At 43.2% G+C, this 25,710-nt stretch overlaps 2 protein-coding genes across 2 annotated transcripts in view; both read right to left on the bottom strand.

Moving 5' to 3' along the window:
- Positions 1–114: 114 nt before the first annotated feature.
- Positions 115–4,082, bottom strand: scly (selenocysteine lyase). Its single transcript, XM_076153173.1, has 14 exons — positions 4,001–4,082; positions 3,713–3,836; positions 2,878–2,960; positions 2,576–2,685; positions 2,363–2,463; positions 1,998–2,184; positions 1,737–1,864; positions 1,513–1,668; positions 1,318–1,424; positions 1,146–1,182; positions 929–1,012; positions 722–821; positions 508–583; positions 115–413 (listed from the first exon to the last, which is right to left on the bottom strand). The coding sequence occupies exons 3-14, from the start codon at positions 2,949–2,951 to the stop codon at positions 260–262; spliced, it is 1,314 nt and encodes a 437-aa protein (XP_076009288.1). The 5' UTR covers positions 2,952–2,960; positions 3,713–3,836; positions 4,001–4,082; the 3' UTR covers positions 115–259.
- A 3,201-nt stretch (positions 4,083–7,283) lies between these two features.
- The window catches only part of kif1aa (kinesin family member 1Aa), a 30,267-nt gene continuing 11,840 nt past the window's right edge, over positions 7,284–25,710 (bottom strand). Inside the window, 33 exon segments of the mRNA XM_076153133.1 lie at positions 7,284–7,515; positions 8,053–8,171; positions 8,270–8,462; positions 8,553–8,696; positions 8,825–8,946; positions 9,062–9,133; positions 9,355–9,549; positions 9,781–9,926; positions 10,008–10,069; positions 10,155–10,288; positions 10,423–10,537; positions 14,511–14,616; positions 14,727–14,811; positions 14,900–14,966; positions 15,161–15,269; positions 16,622–16,677; positions 16,775–16,893; positions 16,985–17,075; positions 17,186–17,339; positions 17,497–17,620; positions 17,971–18,056; positions 18,178–18,296; positions 20,427–20,744; positions 21,658–21,795; positions 22,083–22,261; positions 22,368–22,516; positions 22,617–22,707; positions 22,895–22,967; positions 23,136–23,316; positions 23,462–23,545; positions 23,649–23,755; positions 23,899–23,978; positions 24,648–24,723. Coding sequence (XP_076009248.1) covers positions 7,473–7,515; positions 8,053–8,171; positions 8,270–8,462; positions 8,553–8,696; positions 8,825–8,946; positions 9,062–9,133; positions 9,355–9,549; positions 9,781–9,926; positions 10,008–10,069; positions 10,155–10,288; positions 10,423–10,537; positions 14,511–14,616; positions 14,727–14,811; positions 14,900–14,966; positions 15,161–15,269; positions 16,622–16,677; positions 16,775–16,893; positions 16,985–17,075; positions 17,186–17,339; positions 17,497–17,620; positions 17,971–18,056; positions 18,178–18,296; positions 20,427–20,744; positions 21,658–21,795; positions 22,083–22,261; positions 22,368–22,516; positions 22,617–22,707; positions 22,895–22,967; positions 23,136–23,316; positions 23,462–23,545; positions 23,649–23,755; positions 23,899–23,978; positions 24,648–24,723 — 3,937 coding nt within the window. The 3' untranslated portion in view covers positions 7,284–7,472.

Raw genomic sequence — 25,710 nt, 5'->3', positions numbered from 1 at the left:
TTCTCCTGTCCTCCACAGACACAATTAGCTGATTAAATACTCACATGACATGATGAAAGCTGATGATGGCCTTTCAACAGAATAAAGCAATTCATCCCTCCACAACACGACTCCTCAGGTCACTGCAGGTTCTTCCCTTTTATTATTTATATTAGATATTTCATTCATTTTACATGAGCAGTTACTGTAACAATGCATTCCTGATGCATTCCGTACATTCATGATTGACCCACGTCTGTCTGTCTGTTTCCATAAACCATCAGTCCGTTTCTTCCAGCAGTTTCACGGTCACCTTCAAGTCTTCAACCACTGCGTCCACGTCAGCTTTAGTCGTCCCCCTGCCCACGCTCAGCCGCAAGGCATTAGCTGCCACCTCTGAGGGAACGCCACAGTTCAGCAAGATGTGGGAGGGCCTGATGGAAGGACAGCACAGCACGGAGAGGTCAGTTACACAACTCAGGAAGTTTAGGTGCAGACAAAGACACAGTAGGCGTAATGAGTCTTTACCTGTTTCCACTGTCTGAGTGGCAGGCGGCACCAACACTGGCCAGCAACCTCTTACAACTGGATAATACCTTCCAGCCTAAGGTGGGGGAGAGAGATGAATCATTAAAGGCCTCTGTAGTTCACAAATAGCCATGTACAGGTCATGACCTGCCTCTGAGGGGCACAGGTGTAGGGTTAGGGTCAGAAGATACAGAGGGAAGAGTCATGACATCACCTGGTAACCTTGGGCCCAGGATGGAGACGTTACATGTGTTTGGAAGGACATCAGAACCTGGGAAATGACTGTTGAAGTGGACCCTTTCCTTGAAGGCAGCCTGGGATGTCAGGCATTCATGCAGTATGAGCAACAAGATAAAACTATAACAACCACAATTCCACAGATAACATTTCCCAATAGCTTTCTTAATAAAATGGAATTCACCTTAAGTTGTTCTTCCAAGTAACTCCTGATACTTAACATTCCATGCTCATAATCTGACAGATTGGAGGTCACAAGCTCTGCAGCCTAATAGACACATCATAAAACAAGCATACATGTTAGTAATGGCAGTAATATTCACTCTGGAAAAGAAAACAGTCATCTCATCTAAATTTCCCATGAAATGTTTCAAAGTGACACCGTGAAGCAGGAGACCAACCTTTCCCAGACCAGCTATCATTGGTGTGTTTTCAGTGCTGTAATGTTTATAAAGAAAGTGAGAAGTGAGAAGTGAGAAGTGAGCTCATCACAGTTTAGAGCTGTTAGTCACTCTTTCATGCACACACACATCTCTCTAACGCTCCTCCAGGTGAGGCAGGGGAGAACATTACCCCGGTCTGAAGTTCCTCTCCTGTCCGCCTCCAAACAGCATCGGATACAAGGGGGTTTTGGTTCCAGGGCTGTTTGTGTACAAGGCACCGATCCGGGGGGCGTAGAACTACAAATAAAACAACGCATAACACATTTTCCCTTTTCCACTTCTCTAATGATAGGAGATCTTTACAGTCACACAGCAGAATCCTGACCTTGTGTCCCACGATGGTGAGGTAATCCACTCCCAGTTCACAGGCGTCTACTGGGATCTTCCCCAGAGCCTGAGCAGCATCCGTGTGCAGCAGGATTCTGGGCTGCTTACGTCGTTTGTTGAGCAGTTGGACTCTCATGCAGATCTCCTGTACAGGCTAGAAGGATGGACATGTCTCAGCATTCAAGGGACAAACCCACGGACTACAGATTACTCTCCTCTCACCATAATGACTCCAGTCTCATTGTTGGCTAACATGATGGAGATGAGACAGGTGCTGGGACGCACCGCAGCAAGAACGTCCTCCACCTCCACACGGGCCGTCACCTTGGACACAGGCACAAAGGTCACATCTGGGACAAAAACATAGCTGGCTTTGAGATTGGAGTGAAAACAAATGTAGGCTGTTTGTAATTCATGTTTAACTCATCATTTGTTGAATAAAAGGTCATTCTTCTGTGTGTGTGCAGCAGGTCCTCCTCCTACCTGCCTTTCCATCTCTCTGCAGTTGCTGAGCTACCAGTTTGACTGAGTCATGTTCCACATTAGAGGTGATAATGTGAGGAATGCCAACACTTCCATTCTGGCACTTCCTCTCCCTTTCCTCTCCCTCTGTAGTCCTGCAGCTCCTCCTGAAGTGCTCCAGAGCCGTGTGGAGCACCAGGTTGTTGGCCTGAAACAAGGTGGACCTGCTTTAAGCAAAACCATTCTACAAACTGGTGCAATCGAGTGAGAGTGATTATGTGTTGTAGGATGTGAAAGGTTTCTGTTACTGTTTTTTTTAAGGCATAAAAAACGTAACGCTGATTTTCTCAACTTCAGCCCAAAAGTGTACCAATAGTGCCGTTTACCTCCGTTCCACCAGAAGTGAAAATGATGTCCTCTGCTTTACCTCCAACCATTCGTGCCACATTCTCTCTGGCCTGATTGATGATGGCTTTAGCCTTGACGCCTAAAGATTGCAAAAAAGGTTTCACTTAGATTATCTTTGTTATTCCTTTCACAACTAAACAGTCATTACGAAGCATACTGGTCCAGAATGACAGTGATCTTCTGATCTTCACCTGCTACATAGTTGCTACTCGGGTTCCCCCAGGCCTCCTCTAAGGCTGTAGAGATGGCCTGGATCACCTCAGGGTCCAGAGGTGTAGTGGCATTGTAGTCCATGTAGATTCTGAAATATACAGCGAAAAATGCATTGCAGAGAAGACAAGTGCAAAACATATAGATATATAGGAGATCCCCCATTTCAAAATATAACCTCATCAAAGTTTGTTCTAATCTAGATTTATGAGTTAACTAAGACAGACTCACACAAACAATAAATCAGAATATTGTTTCATGTGATTGTGATGAAAGCCTGTACCTGTCCCTGTTCATCTCTAAGTGAAGACCAGTGTGACATTTCCCCTCGGCAACATCAACAGACTGACAGGCCATAATATCTGTCTGGAAAGATAAGAAACAAAGACAAAGATGAGAGAAACAAAAATAAGACACACCTTAGGATGTGTGTGTACATAAAAGGTTCACCTAAAACACAGACGTTTAAGGTGAAAGTTTATCATTAAGGAAGGATACGATTTAACATAACGCATGTTCTGAAAGCTGGTTGGAGAGTTAGATAAGCCTTTTCTCTCTTTAATGTGCAGAAGATGATTAGAGATACATTTAAAAACACTTTCAACTCTCACTTGAGCTTTTCACGGCTTTTTGGAGAACTAACTATCTTCCGGTTAATGAAAGGGGAATGGAAAATGTCAAAAAATGTTGAATATATGAGCATTTGGCTGAAAAATATGATATATATGATATAAAATATTGTCTGCAAAGCTTCCACATAAGAGTTTTATTACACACAGATGAGATTTATCTGACGTCCACATCTGCTCACAGCAGCTGTCACAGGTGCTCTGCAAGCTGTTAGCGAGGCAGAAGACTTTTGGTTTGGAATGATTAAAGCTTATGAGCTCTTAAATCATCTCGCAGCTGTATAATCACATTTTTCTGTCGAGATCTAAGCAGAGTTTAGACTCTAGAGTTTAGTTAACAGAAGCTAGCAACGTGACGTCGTGTTAACTTTTGCTAATACTGCTAACTACCGCCCTGCTGATGAGGTTCGTTTAGTTATCGAATTTGTATTTCCTCTAAATGTGAGATATGATTCCCTCTTGTTGATGGACAGAGGAGGTGTCAGTCACCTTGCGAAGTGATGCGAAGATCTGAACAGCTCAGACAGCTACTTTGTGTCAATCATCCGCTAGCTAGCTGCGCCATAAACGCTGCTGCTCCGGTGGGTTGCCAGGTAGCGCAGATATGTGGAATCTGCAGTGAGAAAAAAAGAACAGTCACGGTATTCCGCAAGTCACGTAGAGTAAAATCACAAAATAGAGAAATTACAATCTACTTTTACTATTATTTTGTGATTAAAAATTCACGATAAACAAATAAACAAATAGCCATGTAAACAGTTGGTTTTAGCCACTTACCATATGACGAGCTGAGTCACATTTGGATGGATGGATGATTCTAAATGTGACCAGAGTTATGCAATTATGATGATGCAAAGACTCTGTTTCTTTTATTCATTGTGTTTATTTGCTTTTTCGAGTGAAAGAACACCCAGTTTTATCATTCAATCTTTATTATATAATCAGGTTTACGACTCAGAAGACAGAAATGTGTATTAAAGAATATTTGCGTTAAAACTTTCAGACATGGCAACGCTCGTAGTTAGAAGTGACGCTGCATTAGCTTGAAGAGTTTACGTTGTCGTTTTGTTGTGATAATTACCAAATCATACCATTTACAAACTATTCTCAGGCCACAAAAAACTTTGTACCTTTTGTCTACATCTTGACTCTACAGAATGATAAAGAGGACGAGACAGAACAGCTGTGTTGCATAATTTCCATGTTTATTTCATATATGACAATGTGTTTAGTGTACACAAACATCTGACGATAAACTCCAACACTCAGATAAAGACACTGACTCAACTACTTCCCACTTAAGATTCTGTAAATGGGTGCACCTTTATAATACACTGTTCACAGCAATCAGGTATATACACAATGCAAAATTATTTGAAGAAACAAATGTACTGGTGCAATTTGAAAGTGCGAAAACAGAAGATTAGACGTGGAAGCACAAAAATTAAAATGATATTCATTCAAAAGGGAGACATTTATTTTTTTGAAAAGCATAGATTTTTTTTTGCTGTCAGTCCATGATGGTGAAAGTAGATATTTGGTGAAAGTTTGTGACAGTAAGGTGATTTACAGCTTTACTGAGACGCAGCGCTGCATTGGGCCTTGATGAACTCACCTCCCCCACACAGGTCACTACATCTGTGTACCACAACCCCCATATGATTCCCTGATAACAGCCTCAATAAAGAACCAGACTGCCAAACCAAAAGACAAGTCAACAAAGCACGCCAGTAGAATTAAGTACATTCAGTGTGAAACTTCCATGGCGCACCAACAAAAGTGCCACACACATTAAAACATTAAAAGGTCTAATAAAAATGAGAGGAATAATCCTAACATAACTATCACACACAATTAAAAAGAATCCTTATTTGGAACAATCTTGTGCCCACATGTGGGGTTACTTTATGATTCACTATTAGATCTTAAAGGGGATCAGGCAGAAACGTGTGCTGACACAGTGTGTAGTGTACAGTACAGAGGAGTGATGACGCTATAGCTGGACAAAATACAACTGCGATCTCTGTTAGGAAAGACTACCAGAGGCTTTGATCATGAAATAATACACCTCGCCTCTTTTTAGTGCACAATGACAGGAAGATATGAACACAAATCTTTACTCTTGGTACTCATGATACTCATGGTATATTCTGTATCGTGAATAGTGTTTGAAATATGCACAATACAAGGAGGACTGCAGAAATGACTGGGATGACCTCATCAGATGCCCAGAAAACACAGAATATTTTCTTATCTAATGACATGTGCTGTAGTCGAGTTAGATACTGTAAAGATTGAACTGCTGCTACAATTTAAGCAATCCTTTGTAGTTTAACAATGCATGCTTTGAGAGTTTGTCCAAGCATGTAAGAGAAATATTTCTGAGCATGCTCTCTAGGCTGGCTGACCTCAAGCCTGCTCAGGAATCAAACTCATAACCTGAACAGATTCAGTTGTAAATTCAAATGGACAGTTTGACTCAGAAAATATTCAGCATTTTGAGGGAGCAGACAGGAGCGCAATCTTTGTTATTTGCACTTTGACATTGCCAACTGCATTGGTACATTCAAAGCATATTCATTCCACAAATACAGCCATACAGGTCTGATGCTGACATAATAACTTTGCACATGTACACATGAAGCATACTCTGCGTAGTGAACATTCCATACTATATGACAGCTTGTTGCCGCATTAGGAATATAACATTGACAGAAATGAAACATTTGCATATTTGTATGGATATGGAACAGATCGTGATGGTGAAAAGCAGAAGAGTGATGTGGATGATTTGAATTGCAGAGACAGAACAGCGTTATAGCAGCATGAAAGGATGTTGTTTCAAAGCAACTGGTGCAGAGACATACTGTACAGCATGGTTGACCAGAGAGGCACTACGTTTAGTCAATATACATATCATTCAGAAAACCAGTTTCTTAGTCAGTTCTATGAGGCGTCATCTAAGGTAGCTTTGTGCTGCTTATGATGGATAAACCACCTTAATATTCTCTACCTAAAACTTGATTTACCTTGTCAGATACATATGTTGGGTCAAAGGTCAGGGGTGACTACGCTAATCCTACATGGGACAGTATTATTCAAGTAATCCTCAGCACAAAGAAACTGGCCAATGTGTATCACACTATTATTAAATTGTTTAAATAGCAAGAGCTGCATGGGGTCGAGGTTATATTATCAAAACATTTAAGGAACTCATATTAAAAAGTGCAGTGTGCAGAAATTGCACTGTACTACTACTTTAGAAATATAAAGGTCTTTATAAATAAATACATGCAGAAATAAATAGTAAAGCTGTTAAATATCTAAATATCTCACATTTTAACACAAATAAAAGTCAGGTAGAGAATGAGATTAAATTTGGGAGAACTGAAGTGATGGTATTTGATTAAATGTGTGACCACAGATCATTTACAAGGAGCTCAACCAACGTGGATTTACCAAAACGCCAGAACATGTGTTTTGTTGATGAGCACCATTCCCTTGCCAGGCTGTGTGTTAAGATTTCTGAGAAGAATGGATAACAGGCGGACTATTCAGGATCAGATTTTAGGAATCACCTCATCAACAAGGCCCCTTTCATACCGTTGACTGAAACAGAGGGAAAAGTTGGAAAGTTGGAAGGGAATGCTCTGAAGAGGAACACTCAACTGTCTTATTTTGCTTCTTTCAGCATGAATATTCTACAGTTAAATTGAGAGCAAATCAGTTGAAACATTGTATGTAGTATTGGAGATATAGCAGAAGAATCTGCAGGTTTGTCTTCTTACTGACAGCTGATGCAAATGTAGCATGTGATCCTCACTGACATGGCAGCTTACGGTAATGATAAATATCACTGCATTCTAAGGAATAAATGTATAAGGCTCAATGTTTCACTGACAACAACTACAGTACATTACCATACACATGTAATCTGAAATTAAGAAACTTTTGCTACTTCATCCATTTTCTTCATTTCTCCAGCTATGAGTTAATCCAGTACAGTAAAGTGACACTTTTTTTCCAAGAGGTTCTTCAGACTACAAGCCTCACACCACAGCAAAGGCCTGACACAGAAATGGGCGCTTTGGGTGCTGAGAACACGAATGATAAACTGAGAATGAGGAGGGAAATGATGGCTGTTGGTGATTATGGTGGTGGGGAGGGGGCTCAGCACAGAGGAAAGGTCAAAGGACAGGGATCTATATACAGCCAGTCTGTTTCAACCAGATTTGTTCAGAGTCTTGTTTCACATCCTCATTGGTCCAGCTCTTCTTCTGGACAGCTTCGATCTGAGAGGCAGAGGAGGAAGAACATGAATATGCAGTACATGACATTTGACTGTAATCAGATTGTATTTAAAAGGAACATAAACAGATTCCCACACTCGTATTTTCAATTTATTAAAACCTTTGAATGTTTTATTGAGCAATAAACATATTGATCCACTTCTACTCTCCCCTATGGCAGCCCTGCCGTGCACACTGAAGGCCTCAGTCTACTACATATGACATAGAAGTTTCAGGGATCTTGCACGGCTCATCTTGTTATTAAAGTGTGTTCTTGTGGACGGCTCCCAAGGCAAAGTTTGTCTTGTGTTTTTAACTACTCATACCTTTTTTGGTTGACTCACTACTTCCACTGCTATTGGAGCAACACATCTACAATCTGCAACAGAGAAAATTCACCATCTTCCTCCCTGCTCTGATGATGAGGACAAACCCTCCATTTCCAACACATACTCCCACCTATGTTACAAAATGAAGGGACAACAACAAAAAGCATTCTGTGTCCACGCCCTGTGTCGTGAGCTTCCTTCATATATTTACCTGATAGTTCCGGCAAGGAGAGGGTTAAATGCGTACAGCCAGTCATGCATCTCTTTGTCATTAGTGGCTTGAAGTAGTATTCCACGATGTTCTGTGCACACGGCAAATGTGTTTGGAGTCTGTAGAGGGAAGGAAACCAAAATGATATTAAAAGCCTAAATATGATAAAGTAATAAGATAAAGAAACTTGGAGAGAACTGTTCAATGAGTAAGGAACCTTTAGCATGGCCTGCTGGTCCTCACTGTACTCTACTTGGGCTGAGGAGAGGTTGAGGATAGCGCGCTCCACAGTGTCTCTCTCTGTGTTGTAGATGTAGACATACGGCCGACGCACCACCACAAAGCGCTTCACCCATCCATTGGTGTTCGGCTCCAAGAAATGCAAGTAGCCTTTCTTTGACACAATGGGGCTGACAGAGTAGAGGTGGGTGAGACCACAACCGTGTGGAAAGTGATACTTTAAAACAAACAGACTGTGGCAGATCTGTGGAGCGGCCTACCTGACTCGGATCTCCTGGATATCAGGAACATATTTGCGGTAGCGAGGCTTGGCTTCAGGAGCTCCGTTGGAGGTCTGCTTGGCCTCTCCGTCCTGTTGGCAGTCAGGATTGGGGCTGACAGCACGAGAGCGAGGCGTAGGGGGTCTGGAGTACAGAAAGAACAAGTCCAGAAGCCATTCACAGGGCAAACATAGCAGTCTTGGTTATCAAACTTTCAAAATTAACAGAATTAACATATAAAACAAAGCACCCAGGTCCATTTCAGCACTGACCTGAGTTCAGCAGTGCTATAGCAACCCTCCACCAGGGAAGGACATGTTGAGGAGGGGATGATTGTGTTCAGTTCCACCACTGAAGTAGATTCATGTAACGTTGTGATAGACATCTCTGAGATCTGTACGGCACACAGACACACATGCATCTAAACTCAACACAACTGCATGGAGAAGTTCAACCAGGTCAGGAGTCGACGCTGCATTTTCACAAGCAGATGTAAATGAAAGGTGTACCTTGCTTTCACTGGCGCTGACACACACGTGGCTGTATTCTCTGTTGAAGGAGTGAGTGAGCAGCCGCAAACACTGTGCAGAAAAATAAAGCTTTAATTGTCTTTTTATTCAGACGAGGAGCTTAATTAATATCTGTAACAATCAATGAGAATGATCGGGACACTGATCATCTGTATAGTAACACCTATGTGGCTTCTACTTCACATTATGGGGCAGAACAAACTAATCACTTGCTAGATGCTATAGATAGATAAAAGCTGAAATCCAGTATCTACAGAGTAATGGTAGCTGACCTTGGCAGCGAGCTCCCTCTGTCTATCAGTGGTGATGTCAGAGCTGGAGAGGGCATCCTGGTCCTGCTCGAGCTCGGGGGGCTGAGGTGACTCACACAACTCATCAGCCAGACTGGATTGCAGGGAGTCTTGGCCCATAAACATGGTGGACTCCAGTTTCTCCCTCAGCAGAAGGTAATGTTTGGTCTTCTCCACCTGAAAGAATCATTAACAAAATGAAACATCTCAAGTTAGTGTGTGTGTGTTTGTATATCTGCTGTTAGCATTGCTCCTATTGCTATTTATTCTTTCATATGAGCACATTTATGAGCTTTTTTAATGGAAGCCTAGGACATAAGTGGATGATTGTATGTGGAGGTTCAGGCTGATCCTATAGTTTATACAGCAATAACATGTGTAGAGCGTAAAAGCAAGTCATCCCCTCACATCCTGAAGGAGGCTGAGTTTCTCCAGCTCCCATTGGTGGTCTAGAATGAGGCTGTCACTGCGGGGCCTCCACCCAGCCAGGTTCTCCTCCCCGCGGACGTAGGCCACAGAGGTGTCCAGCACCCGCCTGCGTCTCCTCTGCATACCTGGGTGAAGTTTAAGTTTTAAGCTTATTATGAAATGTTAGTGAGGGACATGCAGAATGTTAAATTCCTCTGGAGTCTCACCTGGGCTTCCTGTGTCTGCGGGGTTACACAGGCTGACCTCATACACACCAGTGATGCGGTTCCTAGAAGGATAACAAGAGCTCTTTAATAAGCACAGATCATGCATCAACTATACAATGTTTCCCTAGTTTGGAATCTCAAACTCACCCATCTGCTGCTCTGAGGCTTCCAGTGCCAAAAAGGTTGCGGATGGAGCGTGAGGCCGAGAGCTTGGTGTCCCGGGAGTAAAATACCATACAGATATCTTTGGTTATGACTGCAGGCTGGGTGCAGTTCTCCATCTGCAATTGATAAAAGAGCAGGGATTTCCAACCTCATCCCTCTGCAGTACTTCACACATCATCTCTGATAATGTAAGACCTATTTCAGGGCCTAAGGGGCTCAGCTCGGCCTCCCATGAATGAAGGCACTGTACCTCCAGATAGGCTGACAGGGTCATGTAGATCTTCTCTCCATATGGGGTGACTCGGTTGAGGAGCAGGGAGTTGTGCATGGAGCTGTCCCAAGCCGCCTCAAAGCGGTAGAAGGTCCTGAAGTGGTCAGAGAAAGGCCAAGGCCAAGAAATGAACTTACCATCTAATGTTAGTCCTGCTTTGCTCTTTCTAACTAAACAACAAATTTGCAATAAAAAAGCTGAAGTCATGCTTAGGCCTTTGAACCTAACCACACAGCAGTTACACACATTTTTGAGTAGAGCCAAACAATACTTCAATGATGACAACAATACAGAAAGAAAGATGTGCACTTAAGTTTGATAAAACACATTAGAGACATAATACCATGATATCTAAACAGGTTTTATCATCCAGGATATGCAGTATAAACACCATGTGGTAGGGATTCCTCAGGTTGTGAAGACAACATGGGTACTTGTGAATTCATAAGCATGCAACAGGACGCCTGTGTTGATGTTCTGCTTGGTACAAAACATCACAGAGGGCGAGAAGAGCGGAGATGATTTGTACAGAAAAAAGGAAGGTGGATGACAGTGAGACACAATGAGCGACAGGGCTGTGAAATACCTATGATCAACTCCCAAGGTAATGCTGTGAGAAAGAAGAAATCAGCAAAACAATAAAAAGTGAGAGTCAGGAAGTAAGTTGTGGGTGTGAGCTGTGTGGCTGGGATGCTGTTTGTCTGCAGTCTGCTTTCATACTCATCTTGCAGAAACACATTGTATATAAACACGACCCTGGTTAGTACATCTCACCCAGAAGACACAGTTGAACAATCCTGCGGTAGGCGCTGACGGACCTGATGCAATCTCCCGTCCTGCTGACCATTGAAAAGGTCAAACAGCGGCTCAGCACCATTTCTTAGGAAAAACAACGCTGCTTGCTGTGACAGCTCGATGATTTACTGAATGCTTTAATGCACACAAGATCTCCCCCCGGATTCCCATGGGGGGTAATAATCACAGATTGAATCCACTTACTCTGTTGGCCTGCAGCCCAGTACAGCCTTACATCTAAAAGAGATGATCCACCTAAGAGTCGTAGAAGGAAACTAAGTTTTCTGTGAGCCATAAAGCAGCAGAATGGACTCTGTGTAAGGTTCAGATGTTGGGCCCAATGGCCTCGGACTGATGTGACCTTGTGGGAATGTCAACAAAGTGTCACCCAAAAGCAGGCAAACATCAGTTTACTTGGTAAACTGATGAGCAAAGGGGATTCAGCTCAGAGATCTCTCCTTCTCTACGTGTAGAAACCTGTTCACTCACCCTTCGAGGAAGCGCTTTGCTCTTTGGACAACATGTACATGTGCTTCAATGGTTTTTACAACCCCCTTAAAAATGTAGCAGCCAGGATTGAAGTCATGCTGTTGGCTTGACATGTGAGGAACCATTTGTTCCTGGTGTTTGGCAGAGTTTCACTGAGGTAAAAGAAAGATTTAAAAATATTCACAACATTGCTGCAAATTTGGGCAAAGTGCTACTGGTGAGGTAATGTTGACTGGATTACATTTTAATGGTTCTATCTTGCCAAAGTGGGTACTGTAAATGATGTTATCCATATTACAGCACTTAATTATGAAAAATGACTAGTGTTTCTGTTCCTGAGAACTTCTTTTGTAGCTGTGATGGGAAATGCACTGTGACTCTTGGGACTAGAGGCCAGGGACTAAATTGTGTCCATGAACTGCAAGTATTGCTTAATATTGAGCAACAGCATGGAAATAATAAACAAAGTGAAGGGAGGAAGGTGGAAAAACGGGAACTTACACTCGTGTCGTGTTTTACGTTTTTTTTTAGAGCGTGGTGAGTGTGAGAGCTACAGAAAACGAACATTGCTGTGCCTGTTCCAAATTAAATCTGTCATAAGGATGGAACACCACTGCCCTCTACTGGTAAGAAGTATTCATGCCTCATAAGGTAAGAATACAGTATAAGATTTCACTTACACCGTTGACTCATATATAATCATGTCAAATCAGTAAATTATCAACTTTTAGAAAGTATTTTAAGTAAGTAAGTTTATCTGCTCGTGGCCAAACGGGGAAGAAGAATGCAAGAGTGACCAAAGATTATATTGATTGACATGTGAGACTGACTAAAGCTTTCTTGTGAATAGTTCCTGCAGCCACTACTGAAGTGGAAAGGTAAATGTACTACCGCCCCCACGACACCTGCGGCAGAGACGCAGCCAACGGCAAGTCCATGTGAAGCAAAGCCAGCCATGCAGACCTTGTCCACCATAAACCTCAGCCTGAGAACAGGTCAAACACATACCCAGCACAGCGAGAGAGAGAGAGAGAGAGAGAGAGAGAGAGAGAGAGAGAGAGAGAGAGAGAGAGAGAGAGAGAGAGAGAGAGAGAGAGAGAGAGCAGGGGACATGCAGAATCATATCCCTCATTTCTCATGAGGGGGATGAGACAAAGAGGCACAGATGAAGTGCAGACAGAAATGGCAGAAGAGGAGAAGGAGCTAAATACTACAGTGACAGGGTACAGAGGAGGTTTAAAGAAGTAGAAGTGATGTTTGTTTGTAACTTAAGAGGATTAGAAGAGAGGCAAAATAATATACCTAGGCATGTCCGAATCAAGAAACTGTCTGCAAAAACAAAAAACAACATTCCGTTAGTGGACGGGGGGAGAAAAATGTTAGCATCCATACATATGTTGATGTTAGTCTCTGCTAAACTGACAAGAGACCACACTTGACCACGGCCTGACATGGCACAGCACCATGATCAACCAGAGGCTGGTCAAGCAGGGCCACTGGACAGTGATGGACGGAGCATTGGGTCGCTTTAGATTCAAACCTTGAATGGAAGCTTTGGCTTTATTGGAAGCAGAGGGAGAAGCAGTGTGATCGAGCAATGAGCCAAGACAGAGCCTCACAAATCATAACGGCTTCATTCTAAAATAAAACAGCTGTGCATTAAGTTGGCCATATCAAAATCTTCCATTCAATAATTTAACATGTTCATTTTGGGCATTTGACAGTAACAGAAAATCTACATCAATATTATTTTATACACAGATACAATGAACTGATGTACTTTAAGACATAATTATATCAGTTAGTGGTGTTGTTCATGGTGAGTTAGTTGTTGATGTTATATCACACAGAGATAAATCACAAATTAAGAACTAGATAGAGTCACTGCCACAGTGGCCACAGCTCGAGACCGACAACAACGTTTGCCCTCTACTGGCTGGCTGAGGAACAAATTGAAACGTTAGTGATTCAGCAAAATGGAAATCACATGTAAATGAGACCGTCACCATGTGTGTAGAAATGCAAGTGAGGTTAGTAAAAGCTGAGAGAGCTGTTTAGAGGCTATAAAGCTATAAAGGGACACAGTAAGGGAGGATGAAGGATGTGAGATCACTGTGAGTCTAAATCAAGATAGATTTAGGTTTATTATTGGTAATAATAGGCATGCAATTAAGTTTAATATATGTTATAATAACTATAATATAACTATAATGATGTGCGAGCAGTTATACTGTACTTTAGTGAGATAGAGTCAAATGAGGGTGCTTGATAAGAAGTGATAATATAAACTATATAAGATTTTTATTGGGGTTAGTCGATCTAAAGTAGGCTGACGAATGGAAACAGATTAGAGATGAGGCGCTGAACACGGTGTGATGCAATATGCAGATGGAATGATTACGATCAAACATTAAAGATTGACAACAGGAGGTTTTGCACAGCCAGCATGGAGGTGAAATCTGCCCCTGGTATTGCAGCTGTAATTTACTCAGGAACCAATCTCTAATTCAAATACGTCCAGGGTCACTCTGGAATGTTTTTGACCACGAGACAGGAAAATAGTGCCACGTTAGATAGATAGCAGGAGCTATGATATTGGTAACACCTAGTAGCAGGAGACAAGGATCCTAAGAAGATGAACACAATCTAAATCTACTATCTAATCTAAATAACCACGCATATATGCCACTGTACATTTCTAATTTTGAATTCTTGAATTCCCAGGAATCCTATGGAGAACCAGAGGTTATAATTTCTAATGATGTGTTTACATCAGAACATACCTGTCATCCTGCAGGGGCTTGACGTACCCAGCAGACAAGATGTTAAGAGAGAGAATGTTGGGGTCAATGATGGTCTCATCAGCTTCAGGGGTGTTGCGAAGACGTCCTAGAGAAGCACAATCATCTCAGTGAGGGCGGGGCTCATATCCACTCTACAACCACTGCTGGTGTTCTGTGATCTGTTTCTGAGTACAAACAACCCCAAACCAAACTTACCCACAACAAGCTCACGGACTTCATTCCATTCAATATCACCTCCTGTCTCATGTACAATGGTTACAGCGACTCTTCTCTGGAGGCCCTGTAGAGTCGGGGAAAGACAGAGATTAGGAGAAATAAACACAATGACATCATGGTATTGCCTCCTGTGCACAGTGAGGTTGACATACCTGGTGCAGGAGGAATGTGCCATGGCACGGCATCCCTCCTCTGTGGTCCACCACTGCAGGGATGTAGCTGAGCAAACACACAGCACATAAACACTTTGTTGATCTGGCCATGTGCCAGTAATGAAGAGATTGTGTGTCACAGGATCGTAACTTCGCAGAAAGGTCAGCTGAATGATTTGCAACATCTGCTGACTGAAAGTGGACTGCAGAGCTGGATGCAGAGCTCGCTTCACACAGAGAGGGATGACATGAAATACTCACTCGCCATTGGCCTCTAGCTCACAGATCTCGAAGAAAACCATAAGATCATATTTGCAGTGGCAGGGCCCTGCCATGGGGCGGGTCAAGGTTGTCAGCTTGGTGGCGGGTACTGTGGTGGAAAGAAGATAAAGAACGGTGGAAAGGGAGAGAGATTGAGCGTAAATTCAGAGCACACTAGAAGTCAGCAGATGGAGAAGATGGAGATGAGGACAGGTTTAAACCTAGAAGGGAAAGAGAAGGGGAGGAAGATCGGGAAATCAGAGTGATGCTGGGAGAGAGAGAGAGAGAGAGAGAGAGAGGGACCACTCAGTCCTTAACGTCCGTAACGTATAAAGTAAGACTGTTGTCCTACTTTACAGGGAGATACCACTAAATGTGTTACAATTTGTTGTTTCAGTTTTGCAGATCTAAACCTTCACTTTCTCTATAGTTGCTCTCTATACAACAGGAAAACTATACTGACTAATTGCTAATTGCATTCCCAAATCTGAATTTGAAAAGAGTTAAATGCCAGGATGAGAGAAATAGATTGACGTGCAGAACTGGAGTCTGACCCAGGCTCAAGCAGCACTATATAACATGTGATCCATACAGTATATAGTGTATTTGAGCGTATCATATTACACATACAGTATATAGTGTATTATAATGAACATAAAATTCCAATCCCAGAGAGGATTACTCTGACTACTCTAGCAGAAAAGCCAAGTGATCCAGAGGAGCTCAAAGGGGAACTGCAAGGGAAATCCACCACTCAAGTGAACACACAGTATGAGAGAACACATCCAAATGTAGAATCCTTTAACGTAAACACTCCCTTTTTATATCAATCCATTTTATTGTTGTCGTTTGGTTTGACTGAAAGTTGCTTTTTATGACATCATATGGATCGATCAGCAGGAAGGACAAAACAATCGTTCATTTACAGAACACCAATTCAGCAAAATCAATGGCTATTATGTCCCTGAGCCAAATCACAACAAATACTGGTAACAACTATTTGGTAGATATAAAAAAGGCTTGCTCGTTAGAAGGATTCTGTTGGATCTTATATCATTAACCAACCCGGCTTCTGAGCTTTAATAACTGAACAGATAGATGTAGGTGGAGCTGTCAACTGGGCTCGCTCGTTCGCTTCCAGTAGGAAGTTAGCAGCCACGCCAGCAGCAGACAGAGCGTGGCCCGACAGCGAGTCCACCAGCGTTCCATTGAACACATCTGGGACCAGGTATCGGATCAGATCCAGGGTTTTCTCCCGCTCCGGTGAGGTCTCAGAGTCAACTGCTCACACCCAACAACATGAAGCTCAAATGACATGACTTGCAGGAAGACCAGTAAAAAGACGTTTCAACACAAACAATGTTACACAAACAAAAATGATGTCATTCAAGCATGGTTACTCAAAAAAAGAGTGACTTAAACTCTTGAAGTGAACAATATTATTATTAAGAAGTTATTTACCAGGTTTGGACAGAGGCATCACTCGGGGGAACTGTCTTCTGCAGGGCCGTAGTGGACTGGTTGAGGAAATAATAATACAGAATGAAGATCTTCCTGTATTGTTCTAATATTCAGTATCAGGGCTATCATCATACTTCATAACAACAACAGTACCTGATGACATCTTTACAGAGTGGAAGGAAAGGCTGCTTCTGGTAGTGACCAAACACCTCAAACACAATTGGCTGAGTCTTGATGTAGTCAACAAAGGATTTGGTAACTTCCACAGCGATCTAGAGAAGAAATAGTTGATGATTTAAGCACCCGGTGAGTTAAAACATGGGACACAAAATCATAATCAGGATCTGGGCTGAAACTTCTTACATTCTGCACGTGGTAGAAGCCAAGCGGAGGGCCGCGCCCGGTGTTCTTTAGGGGTTCGGTGGAGAAGGCCTCATCATGGCGGTGGATGAAACTGAAATCATTGAATAGCAAAACATTGCATTGAAACAATGACAAAAGAGATTGATCAGTGCTGATAATCACCAATCTGAGTCGTGGTGTAAGATTAAAATGATGAAATACTTGAACTGGCAGAAGATGTCAGCGTATTCTGCAGAGATGCTGGATGCCTGCAGCACCGTCACTCTGAAGGTGAAGACGTTCCCGATCCTGAGGTGCTCTAGAGCGCCATCTAGTGCACCATCTAAACCGGCCTTCAGTGGAATCTCCTGCTCCTCTGCACCGGCTGTGAGGGATGCAAAATAAAAATCAGACAAAGCCGGCACGCCATATGAAAATACACACACATACAAGCACACATAGAGAAAGAGAGATGGATAGAGAGAGAGAGAGAGAAAACATACCCATTCACTCAAGAATACTGTTACCCGTACATGTGTTGTTGTTGACCTCATCAGCTGAGGGGCCCATCTCTGCATTCTGCCCCTCCCCCTCCACAATGCGGAGTTCCTCCTGAGACACCCCCGTACGGGACAATCCTACAGAGCAGGACTCGGACTGGAACTGCAGTAACATGTAAACACAGTGGTTAGTGGACTGAGGGGGCAGCATAGTTGGAAATAGCCTGACTGTAATAACTGTGTAATCACCAAATTGTACCTTATTAGCTGAAATAACAACCTCCTGTCTAAGAGCTGCTGTTTACATGACATGTTAATTAGACTTTTGCTCTTCGTTCTACTTGTTCTACACGTTTTACTCTTGGATAGCTATTCTACAGGGGTGCTACAGCTCCAGCAGGGGGTGCTGAAGAACTTACAAGGGCGCCACAACTCCCTGCATTTATGCCGATTGGTAAGTACAGGTGATGGACAGGTGTTAAAGTCCTGTTTGATTTTAGGCCATACCTTTTCATACTGCTGATCCTCAAATGAGATCTTGGCAGTGCCTGACTGCCTCACTCCTGAGCCGTAGTCTGGAGCTTCCTCATCAGCTGGAGGGAAACACAAAGCACCTTCACTTTACTCCCTCAAGAAGTCACACATTGTTTGCCCTTTGCAATCCCCTGTGATTTGTATTCTAATCAGCAATGTTGATGAAGATTCAGGCTTTACCTGATATCGCCTGCACTGCCACTCGGAGGAAACCCTTCACGTCTCCCTTCTCACTGACGATGGCCACGCGATGGACAAGAGGTACCGGGTACAGCAGGTTACTCAGGTAAACAAAAGCCCTTCAAGGACAGATGTAAAGGTTTATGGAGACAAAGATGAAGGAGAGAGGGAGAGAGAACAATAAAGAATTAAAAACATCATCACCTACAGAGAAGGCTTACACTTGATCAAATATCACTAGACTGGACAACAGAACACACAGCTGCAAAGCAACCAAACAAAAGCTGGGACTGCTCTCGCGATGGCCATGGCTACCCTTTACTATCGCTTCTTAGGGGGCTTCTCCTCACGTTTATAACTGGAGTTACCAGCACAGTTATGGGTCACATGCAGGATTCCTCCATGTCTGTATTTCACCAAAGAAAGCTTGGTGAGGCTAAGGAGCATACAGTATGTGTGAGGGTTAACTTTTAATTCTCACAGAATCACAGATATAGGAAACAAGCTCAATACTAAGCTGCAGAGTGGATTGTAGAAGATGTCGATGTTGATTAGTTGTCCACAGTGACTAAGGGATAACTCAACTGATGCTTTACTGACATCTTTCTACAGTTTTTGTTTACACTATAATGTACTTACAATACTGAGAACAGTGCCAAACTGAATAATAGTGGCACACGTCACAGCTTGCTCATGCATTATGTGAATGAACAATTGGCCTATCAAGCTGCTTGAAGTAGTAAATTAGAATTGAGTCTCTTTGTATCTCAAAACTAAAGTTGCTTAGCTACAGTTGTTAAACTTGCAGTCAGCCAATGGGGGGTAGACATTTAAGGGTGACACGTGTTAAAAGGGAAAGGCTTAGACAAGATTGGTGAGGTGCAAAGAAGGCATGCTCAGGACAAAAATGTGAACAAAAAGGCTTTCAACTTCTTGACTCAAAGGAATCCAAAGCAAATGGAACATAAATCATCATACGGAAGATGGCTCAGCTTGAATAAACACGGCCAAAAGCTTGATATGTGGAGTGCTACACCAAAAACCAAAGAATGACAACCAGAAAGCAAAGCACACCTCCAGGGCTGAAGAGGTCGTTTGTGCAAAACAGGGCACTTGTTCATCAGACGTACTTAAGTCAAAATTGACAAAAAAAAAGGTCAAAATGAAAAGACTTGTGCTCTGGCATGCCTAAAAGAGACAGCTGAGGTAGAAACCAGCTCTTTCATCTTGAGATTTTGAGTCTTCCATGAACACCAGCTAGCTGTTTCATGTGAATAAATTTCTACGCTTTCTTATTTATTTATTCATGTTTCACAGCATGCAGTGAACATTTTGCTCCGGATTTCTGTGTTATGCAAATTAGTCTTGAGTATCCTCCATGAGACATGTCAGTGCTTCGGCCAGCAGATGGCTTCTTACAGCCGTGGCTCTGCGTTTAGACACACCAATGTGAGACACACACCTCAAGCAGCCGTTGAGCATCAACATTGCTTGGCTTTTCCATTGAAGCAAGTGGTTTGAACTAACCCACCCCCCGGCTGAGTCAAAGAACTTGTTTCATACACTTTACAGTTGTAATGTGAGGGAGAGGATTATAGTCGTTTAAGTATGAATGTAAGAAAGGAGTTAGCAAAAAAGCAAGCCAGTCTGATTGGATGAGATTAAAGGTAAGAGTGCAGAAAGCAAAACATAAAGCCCAGAAATGTCTACCAGTGTCCACTATGTATTATATTTAGACTTGTTCTGGAAAGCAGCGGTTTGACAGGACTGCTGTGGGTAACGAGATACAGGAATCTGAGACATCTGAGATGAGAAATAGGAAGTGATGTGGCTCATTCTGGAGAACATAACGCTAAGTATCTCAAATATGGACAGAATGAACCGTCCACCTCCTGGAAATGGTTTCTCATCTCACGACAGAGGCTGTCTAAAGGAATAATACAGAAGAATTCAATGTTGGATAGTAAGAGCCATAATGCACTCGCCCCATCTGGACAGTAGCGTGGTAACGGATCATCTGTAACCCAAAGGTATGTGCATGCTTTATGTTCTATCCCCACCCATGTGTGCTCGCTCCATGTTTCTCTCGGTGTAGACGAGAGCTCACTGAGGTTATATTCCTGTCTCTGTGTGCTGTATTTACATGTAGAGTGTCTATGTTATGGTTTATATGTGCTGGAAACAGAGCCTGTGTCTCAGTGTGAAAGAGCTAGTTTCCTCCACCAGCATGCTCCTGAAACCTCACCAACCTTCCCACTACACTGAATAATGGTGAGCGGTCGTAAAAGGGATCCAGGCCTTCGCCGGAGCCACGGAGGAGCTCTGCCTCATCCTCATCATCATCATCATCATCATCATCATCATCATCATCCTCTACCCCGAGCTCCGAGCTCGGGTCGTCCAAAAATATATCATCGTCCAGGTCCTCCAACTCCTCCAACTCCTCCTCCTCCCCTCGACCCTCCCGCTGCGACTCAGCCAGCTCAGTAATTTCAGAGTTGGAGAGGGTCGGGGATGGGGTGGGGTCACTCATGCGCTCGCTCATGCATGTCTTGAAAATTGGGTTTCTGGTGCAGCCAGAGACATGGGAACTGGGTTAGTACAATTAGATAGAAGCACACACTTGTTCAAACAAGAGGGGGGAAGAGGCCGCCACATCCACTGGACCACTCAAGGAGAGCTTTCTCCCTTTTCTTTCAGCCAAAAAGGGCGGTTTGTTTCTCAGGTTTGTATTTGTTTTAGTAGATATGCAAGGCTGAGAGAAGCTGAGAGAGTATGGGAGAAGCTATAAGATGTAGGAGAAGTATGGGCCTGCCTATGCAAGGTGTGCATGGAATACATCTGAGAGTGATCACAAGGATGTTTAATGACCTGGCATCCATGTGTGTGAGGCAAAGAGAGACGTGAACAACACTTACTGTCTGTCAATATGTCCCTAGGTTAAGCTTTGATTGTGTTATCGATTATCAATACATCCAGAAGAAAGTTTAAGATGCTGAAGGATTGGTTCTACAGATCTCTAGTTTGGAGACGGATGAGTTTGTAATTGTATTTCAAATGTTTCCTGTGTGCTTGCTGCATGCAGGCTGATACATGGTGGCCAGTGGTCCATTAAGTTAAATGTTACTTCTTTAAATGATCAGAGCAGCAAGTTAATACTGATGTATGTAGACAGCAGACCTAAGTAAGTTACATACAGGCCTCATTATTCAGGAGTTTTCCTCGTGCGTGACATTTGGCATGCAGGTAAAAACACAAAGCCATTGTCGTGTTGTGTTTGGGACGACATTATTCATTCTATCCAGTGTTGTGCTGCAGAATGTGCCAGTGAAGGATTGCAGGGCAGTATGACTAATGCTGAGCAGCTGCTTGCTCCCTATTAAACTTTGATTAGGGTTGAATTTATAGTGCCTGAGCCCACGGATGAATCAATTTCTGTTTTAGCCACGTATGGGGCCGCCCGTCTCGTTCAGCATTTACCTGCCAACCAGACGGAACCAGGGGAAGCGGTCATAAAAGGGGTCGCCTCCAGTCATCACATTCTCACAGTCTTCAGTGGCTGCGGTGGGCACCTCAGCCGCTCGGTCGTACATCTCTCTCATGAGATCAAGCCTCTGCCTGCAAAGAGCAATCAACACAGGAAACCATTTGTGACAAGAAGACGTGAAGTGTGCATTCAAGTTGATAGGAAGTCTTGTAACAGTCAACGCCTTAATCATTTCCACTCTATACATCAGAGGCTCATAAACTTCTTTATCTATGGAAATTGAAAATAAAAAGGTTCATTATTTACTTCTACATTAGTACACGATTACTTTCTAAACACGCTAGCTGTAAATCATTGTCTCATAGTTTAATTTGTGCTCCCCCAGTCATTTAGAACACTGTTGTGTGTGTTTGTGTACCTCAGCTTCCCTAATGTCCAGTAGTGAGTGGCTCCATTCTTTTGGTCCTGCACCTCCACAGCCACAATGGTGCGTGGGAAATGCCACTGCTCCCTGTCATTGGTGGCCTCTGGGGGCAGCAGGTCTGGAGGCAGGGGGGAGTAGAGTGTGTCTGTGAGCAGCACAAACTGGAACTGAACCTGCAAGGGCACAGGAAGCAATAACAGGGTTAAAGTTACACAGTTTATCATACCAGACAATAGCCTGTGGTCATCATGGTGATTAATGGAGGATAAGTTGTGCTACCTTTTTCTTCAGTTCCACACTAATGGCATTGGCCTCTTTCAGGAAGATGGCGTTGCCCCATAAGAGGTCACGCAGAGAGGTGAACTGGTAGCACCTCCACTTACGGAAGCTCCACACAGCCAGCTCTCTCTCCCTCTCGGTCCACTGCACTGTGGATCAGAAAGGATTCAAAGTCAGTATTCGCCAAAGGTTACCAAATAAAAGACGACACATATAGTACATGAATATTTGTCTTAAAGTTGACGCTACCTTCTTCTTCTGGCTCCTGCTCTTCCTCAGTGGCTTCTGGGTAAAAGCGGTCCACTTGTTTCTGTAGTGCTTCCAGCTTGCTCTCGTAATCCTACACAGTTAATTAATAAAAAACCAATGTATGACATCATGGTTTTGGGACCCACCTCAAGATCATGAGATGAGATGTTTTTATTAGTCGAATCAAATATAAAGTGTACTTAAATCATATATAGAATGAAAACATAATAGTCAAGTCTGCAGGGTAAAGCCTCTACCTGAGCCGCTCTCTAACGTACCAGTCTTTGCTGCTCCAGTAGGTTGTGTGTCTCCTCTCTTTCTTTGCGATACTGGTCCTCCAACTCCTGCAGCCTGAAGACATAAACGTGAAGAAAACTATGAGATTGGCAGTGTGTCACTTCAACACTATAGTTAAAGTCACTGTTTTGAGTTGTGGGGCCATGCACTGTGTCCTCGTGTCTCTGACTATAAAGGGACTGTGTGTGATTGAGCCACGAGCTTGTGTAATGTGACAGTTACCTCTGATCCATTTCCTGTTTCATGTCAATGCCCTGTTTGTCCAGCAGTTCTCTCTGGGCAAAGGCCCAGTCCACCGGCTCAGCAGGGGTTTCAGCAGAAGGGGTCTTCTCTCTCTCCGCCCGGGCCTGCACAGGGTGGTTGAACCTGAACACATGGCTCTTCCCCAGGATGATGCGGTTTCCTGTACCGGCGGGTCCACAGATACCAGAATGTGGTAAGTTAAAGATATATAAACATAAAGTACATACATGTCATATCCATGATTGTAGTACTTTGAATGTAATACAGACACACACATAGAGAGGACAGCACTAAATGTGACTGACCTGATCTAAGGACAGTGGGCTCCGTCACTCTCTTTCCGTTCACATAAGTTTCAGCTCCCTCACACGGCTCGAGGACAACGGCTACTTAGGAACAGACGGGATAATGTGAGACTTCACTTTCAGACACATCACCATTAAACTTTGATATCACTTCTTCAAACATGCAGAGCAGTGAAAGACTGCTTACTTTCTCCCAATGGACCGTCAGAACTGGTAAAGGTGCAGTGCTCATCTTTTATGAAGTGGCCGCTGAGGACGATGTCCTGACGACTGCTGGCGTCTACACGACCGACCCTGGAGAACAAAAGGCACGTGCAGAACAACGTGTAAGTAAGAGAGCATTGCATTCCTCTATTCTGCTATATCACTAATTGCCGTAGAGACCAAAAAGGATGAAACATCAAGCATCTTAGCTCTGAGCGGCGTGTTGATCTAACCTGGTGATCCCGTCTTTGATGTAGTACAGCAGGCACTCAGACATCAGAGGATCTTCATTGAGGTTCACCAGATGAGGCGTCTGACATAAAACAAGGATGGATTTAATGAGTCGTAGAAATTTGATGAGTTAATAAATATCAACACATTATTCACAGGATAACCCTACATGCGTTAAATACACATCCGTTTTAAATAAGCAGCCTTTCCCAGTGAGAAACATCATGGACGACACATTAAAGCATGCAGTCAAACTCCCTCCCCACAGCTCCACAGCATGAGTCAGTGTGTTTAATGTAGTCTTAGTCAGACGTCGCTGGGCTGCAGCCAAACAGCCATAAATCACTGGAATGGGGGTTCTACCATTATCTGTTTGCCTGTGTTTGAACATACTGTTGCATTTAGCACAGTAAGTGTGTTTGAAGTGAATAATAAAGTAGATTCAAGAGAGCACTTAATGAAAAAGAGAAAAACCCTCTAGTGATGTGCCTTAGAGAAGGATCTAGAGAGGAGAGGAGAGCACTCAGAGGAGGAGGAGGAGGAGAGCATTCCAGTGTCACACTCCAGAGCGACAAACCTCATTAGGGGAAAACAGCCCGACTGTATCAATAAACACAGGCTGGGGCTTTCTGGGGTTTTCTGAAGGCTTTGGGGCAACAAAAGGCATTTTTATGAGCATTTTGAAACGTTTCTATTATGGTGCGCAGGGCTGTTTGTTGTGTTTGTTTAAATAGGGGTCAGGTTTTCTTACCTTCTTTGGGGAGAACACTCCAACTGTGCCACCGTCTTCACGCATGGCCACACCCATTTCTGCCAGCAACGCTTCTCTGTGGACAGAAGTCAGGGTCGTGGTTTATAAAGGAACAGATGGAGAGAAATGAAATATTAATGTTTACTTGTAAAACATGACGTACAGTGTAACGTGTGTGTGTGTGTGTGTGTGTCTGTGAGGGTTAGATGTGAGACACAAAGGAGTCATATATGTGACACAACACACAAAATTGAACAGGGTTGCCATTCTTCATCTGTCCACCAGCTGTCACCCTTGTTTCTCAGCTTGATCACTCCACACACTCCCTGCATCCTAAAGCTCTTCCTCAGTTGCATCTCTTCCTTGTGTCTTATTGCCCACTAAGGATTTGACAAAACGATGTGAGGAAGAGACGAAGCGAGAATAGATGAAGCGAGGATTCCTCAGCAGTGAAACCTCCTCCCTCCTTCCCTCCCTCCCCTCCTGCAGCAGAGCCACTTATGGATAACAGGAGCGTTCAGGAGTCATTTTTATTTCCCACAGGACAATAAAAATGTTAAATATTCTCCTGTCATTATATATTATCACCACATAATATATTAAGATTGACAAGCGGCCACATCTGAACCACCGTTTGATTGTAAATTCTATAGATCAGACCACCATCACTTAGTGTATTTCTCCTGCTGGCACACACACACTTAAACTACGGTGTTTATCATCAGCTGCAGCCGTTCATCAGCAAGCCTTTCCACTCCGGATGTTTTATTAAACAGATCAATACTGAGTGTTGCGGCGATACAAGAAGAGTTTACTTATTGTTTAATGCTTCTTTCATTATTCAGATCTAGACTGAATACACAGGCGGTGACTTTAACCTGATGATGACTCAGATAAAGTCAAGTCTAGATGATGGGAGGAGTTTTATTCCTGGTAGTTGTTCTCTCGTACATTTGATTAAACTCCTGTCAGTGCAGTCCACTGCCTCAGATCGGCTCTAGCTCATCTGACGAGGAGGAGCTCGTGTTTCCTCCTCGTGCACAGCTCTCTGACTCTCACAGCA

Source organism: Genypterus blacodes, unplaced genomic scaffold, assembly GCF_046128005.1.
Source record: "Genypterus blacodes isolate CSIRO-AG114 ecotype Tasmania unplaced genomic scaffold, CSIRO-AGI_Gbla_v1 ptg000058l_1, whole genome shotgun sequence".
Classification (NCBI taxonomy): domain Eukaryota; kingdom Metazoa; phylum Chordata; class Actinopteri; order Ophidiiformes; family Ophidiidae; genus Genypterus; species Genypterus blacodes.
Note: the sequence above shows the minus strand (reverse complement) of the source record. Positions and strands in the feature narration are given on the sequence as shown.

What these genes read in the sequence shown, in the direction of transcription:
- scly (XM_076153173.1), bottom strand. Translation starts at nt 2,951, where the DNA reads ATGGCCTGTCAGTCTGTTGATGTTGCCGAGGGGAAATGTCACACTGGT. An exon ending in ACTTGGAAGAACAACTTAAG is followed by an intron (nt 822 to 928) that starts GTGAATTCCATT and finishes CTGACATCCCAG; the next exon opens with GCTGCCTTCAAGGAAAGGGT. An exon ending in CCTGGGCCCAAGGTTACCAG is followed by an intron (nt 584 to 721) that starts GTGATGTCATGA and finishes CCCCCACCTTAG; the next exon opens with GCTGGAAGGTATTATCCAGT.